Source organism: Passer montanus, unplaced genomic scaffold, assembly GCF_014805655.1.
Source record: "Passer montanus isolate IOZ18808 unplaced genomic scaffold, ASM1480565v1 scaffold943, whole genome shotgun sequence".
NCBI classification, from domain to species: domain Eukaryota; kingdom Metazoa; phylum Chordata; class Aves; order Passeriformes; family Passeridae; genus Passer; species Passer montanus.
The window spans coordinates 1-4,479 of NW_024374846.1; the positions used below are offsets into that span (position 1 = coordinate 1).

A 4,479-nucleotide genomic window follows, 5' to 3' on the forward strand; every position below is an offset into this window, starting at 1 on the left:
CGCGTCATGCAGGGCCTGGTCGAGGTCAGCAGGGATTTGGGGGCGATTTTGGGGGGTTTTGAGTGGTTTTGGATGGTTTTGGGTGTTTTTTGTATGGTTTTGGGTGGTTTTTGTATGGGTTGGGGGGTTTTGGGGTGGTTTTGGGGGATTTTTGGGGGATTTCAGGGGTGATTTTGGGGGTTTTTGGGCGTTTGGGGCCTGTATCATCGCCGTGCGTGTCATGCAGGGCCTGGTGGAAGTCAGTGGGGATTTTGGGGTGATTTCAGATGGTTTTGGGGGTTTTTGGGCGTTTGGGGCCTGTATCATCGCCGTGCGTGTCATGCAGGGCCTGGTGGAGGTCAGTGGGGATTTTGGGGGTATTTCGGAGGTTTTTGGGTGGCTTTTGGGTGGTTTGGGTTGGCTTTTGTATGGTTTGAGTGGGTTTGGGTGGTTTTTATGGGGATTTTGGGGTGTTTTTGGGAGTTTGTAGGTGTTTGGGGCCTGCGTCATTACCATGCGCATCATGCAGGGCCTGGTGGAGGTCAGAGCTGATTTTGGGGTGATTTCAGATGGTTTTGGGGGTTTTTGGGGTGGTTTGGGGTGGTTTTCAGGTGTCTTTGGGGTGTTTTGGGACATTTCATGTTGATTTGAGGGTTTTTTGGGGTGGTTTTGGGGTGTTTTTGAGGTAGTTTTGGGGTACTTGTTTTTCAGGTGTTTTTGGGATATTTTGGGGTGGTTTTGGGGTATTTTTGGGGTATTTTCAGGTGTTTCTGGGTGGCTTTCGGTGTTCAGCTGGCGCGGTTGGGGCATGGCCAATCCCACACTCCCATTGGCCGGGGCGTGGCTGTGTGGGCGTGGCCAGGGTTGGGTGTGTCCCTGGGTGTGCCTACACGTCTCTATCAGGGCGTGGCCGTGTGGGCGTGCCCCGGGGGGGCGTGTCCCGCGCTGACCCCGCCCCTTTCGGCAGGGCGTGACCTCCCCCGCCTGTCACGGCATCTGGAGCAAGTGGGCGCCGCCGCTGGAGCGGAGCCGGCTGGCGACCACGGCCTTCTGCGGTGCGGGGGGCTCCTGGGGGGCTCCTGGGGGGCTCGGGGCCCCAATAATTAAATACAACAACAATAACAATAACAATAACCATTATAATAATAATTTTATTTATTCATTTTTCTGTTTCAGGTGGGGTTGCTGTCGGCCCTGCCCCACCTGGTGATGACCATCGTGGTGCCCCGATAATTAAATACAATAACAATTATAACAATAATGTTATTAATTTATTTGTGTTTCAGGTGGGGTTGCTGTCGGCCCTGCCCCACCTGGTGATGACCATCGTGGTGCCCCGATAATTAAATACAATAACAATTATAACAATAATGTTATTAATTTATTTGTGTTTCAGGTGGGGTTGCTGTCGGCCCTGCCCCACCTGGTGATGACCATCGTGGTGCCATATAATTAAACACGATAATAACAAATTTAAATTAATATATTTTATTTATAATTAATTTATTTTTGTGTTTCAGGTGGGGCTGCTGTCGGCCCTGCCCCACCTGGTGATGACCATCGTGGTGCCCCAATGATTAAATATAATAACAATAATAAATAATAATATTCATAATAATAATTTTGAATAAATAAACAATAACAATAATACAAAATAACAATGATAATGGTAATGATAAAGAAATAACAATAAATAATTTAATTTATTTGTGTGTTTCAGGTGGGGTTGCTGTCGGCCCTGCCCCACCTGGTGATGACCATCGTGGTGCCCATCGGGGGCCAGATCGCCGATTTCCTGCGCTCCCGCGGGATCATGTCCACCACCAACGTGCGCAAGATGATGAACTGCGGCGGCCAGTGACACTGACAGTGTGACAGGGACACTGTGTGACACTGTGTGACACTGACTGTGACAGTGACAATGGGCACAGTGTGACAGTGTGACAATGGGATCATGTCCACCACCAACGTGCGCAAGATGATGAACTGCGGCGGCCAGTGACACTGACAGTGTGACAGGGACACTGTGTGACACTGTGTGACACTGACTGTGACAGTGACAATGGGCACAGTGTGACAGTGTGACAATGGGATCATGTCCACCACCAACGTGCGCAAGATGATGAACTGCGGCGGTCAGTGACACTGACAGGGACACTGTGAGAGTGTGACAATGACAGTGTGACACAGTGTGACAGTGACAGTGTGAGTGTGACAGTGACAATGGGCACAGTGTGACAGTGTGACAATGGGATCATGTCCACCACCAACGTGCGCAAGATGATGAACTGCGGCGGTCAGTGACACTGACAGTGGCACCGTGACACTGTGTGACACTGTGTGACACTGACAGTGACAGTGTGACAGTGACACTGTGACAGTGACAGTGACAATGTGACAATGACAATGACATTTTCCCCCAGGTTTCGGCATGGAGGCCACGCTGCTGCTGGCGGTGGGCTGTCAGTGTGACAGTGTGACAGTGTGACACCGTGACTCTGTGACACTGTGACTAGTGTGACAATGACACTGACACTGTGATGGTGACAATGACAATGACATTGTCCCCCCAGGTTTTGGCATGGAGGCCACGCTGCTGCTGGTGGTGGGCTGTCAGTGTGACACTGTGACAGTGACAATGACAATGTGACAATGACAATGACATGTTCCCCCCAGGTTTTGGCATGGAGGCCACGCTGCTGCTGGTGGTGGGCTGTCAGTGTGACAGTGTGACACTGTGACAGTGACAATGACAATGCTGCTATGACAATGACATGTTCCCCGCAGGTTTCGGCATGGAGGCCATGCTGCTGCTGGCCATGGGCTGTCAGTGTGACAGTGTGACACTGTGACTCTGTGACACTGTGACACTGTGACAATGACACTGACACTGTGATGGTGACACGGTGACAGTGACATTGTCCCTGCAGGTTTTGGCATGGAGGCCACACTGCTGCTGGCCATGGGCTGTCAGTGTGACACTGTGACACCGTGACAGTGACACAGTGACAATGACAATGTGACAGTGACATTGTCCCCGCAGGTTTCGGCACAATGTGACAATGACACTGTGACAGTGACAGTGACAATGAGACAATGACAATGACATTGTCCCCGCAGGTTTTGGCATGGAGGCCACGCTGCTGCTGGTGGTGGGCTACTCGCGCTCCCGCGCCGTCGCCATCTCCTTCCTGGTGCTGGCCGTGGGCTTCAGCGGCTTCGCCATCTCGGGTGGGCAGCGGGGGGACCCCGGGGACGCCGTGGGGACAGCGGGGCACGCCGCGGTGACACCGCTGTCCCCCCCCGGGCAGGGTTCAACGTGAACCACCTGGACATCGCGCCGCGCTACGCCAGCGTGCTGATGGGGCTGAGCAACGGCGTGGGGACGCTGTCGGGGATGGTGTGTCCCCTGATCGTGGGGGCCCTGACGCGCCACAAGGTGAGGGGACACTGGGGACACCGAGGGGACACTGCCAGAGACACTGGGGACACTGCCAGGGACAATGGGGACACCAAGGGGACACTGCCAGGGACACTGAGGGGACACTGGGGACACTGAGGGGACACTGGGGACACTGCCAGGGGACACCAGGGACACTGACAGGGACACTGGGGACACTGAGGGGATGGTGTGTCCCCTGATTGTGGGGGCCCTGACGCGCCACAAGGTGAGGGACACCGAGGGACACCGAGGGGACACTGCCAGAGACACTGGGGACACTGCCAGGGACAATGGGGACACCAAGGGGACACTGCCAGGGACACTGAGGGGACACTGGGGACACTGAGGGGACACTGGGGACACTGAGGGGACACTGGGGACACTGCCAGGGGACACCAGGGACACTGACAGGGACACTGGGGACACTGAGGGGATGGTGTGTCCCCTGATTGTGGGGGCCCTGACGCGCCACAAGGTGAGGGACACCGAGGGGACACTGAGGGGACACTGACAGGGACACTGAGAGGACAACAGGGGGGACTGGGGACAGGAGGAAGGGTCAGAGGGACACTGGGGGGACACTGGGACATGGTGGGGACAGAGGGACACATTGGGGACAGAGGGACACAAAGGGGACCCCAGAATTTGGGGCCTCGTGCCCCCCACCTGTCACTCACCGCCCGCCTGGCCCCGCCCCTCCCCTTGGCTCCGCCCCTTCAACTCCCACTCTCTCCTTGGCCACGCCCCCTGTTTTCCCCGCTCTCCCTGGCCACGCCCCCTGTTTTCCCGCTCTCTCTCTCTCGCCCCCCATTGGCCGCCGGCCGGGCCCCGCCCCCGCGCGGCGCGCGGCGGGCGCTGATTGGCGCAGACGCGCGAGGAGTGGCAGTGGGTGTTCCTGATCGCCGCGCTCGTGCACTACGGGGGCGTGGCCTTCTACGGCGCCTTCGCTTCCGGGGAGCCGCAGCCGTGGGCGGAGCCTCCGCGCGAGGAGGCGGAGCCTCTGGCGCCGGGGGGCGTGGCCAGCGACGAGGAGGAGGAGGATGAGGAGGGGGAGGGGA

The 4,479-nt window shown here is 56.5% G+C and overlaps 1 protein-coding gene across 1 annotated transcript in view; it reads left to right on the forward strand.

The window, feature by feature from the left end:
* Positions 1–493: 493 nt before the first annotated feature.
* Positions 494–4,479, forward strand: part of LOC120496022 (vesicular glutamate transporter 1-like) — a 7,239-nt gene continuing 3,253 nt past the window's right edge. Inside the window, exons 1-7 of the mRNA XM_039696050.1 lie at positions 494–520; positions 947–1,034; positions 1,156–1,166; positions 1,700–1,832; positions 3,100–3,210; positions 3,291–3,418; positions 4,290–4,478. Of these exons, the coding sequence (XP_039551984.1) occupies positions 494–520; positions 947–1,034; positions 1,156–1,166; positions 1,700–1,832; positions 3,100–3,210; positions 3,291–3,418; positions 4,290–4,478 (687 nt within the window). The remainder of the gene's footprint in view (positions 521–946; positions 1,035–1,155; positions 1,167–1,699; positions 1,833–3,099; positions 3,211–3,290; positions 3,419–4,289; position 4,479) is intronic.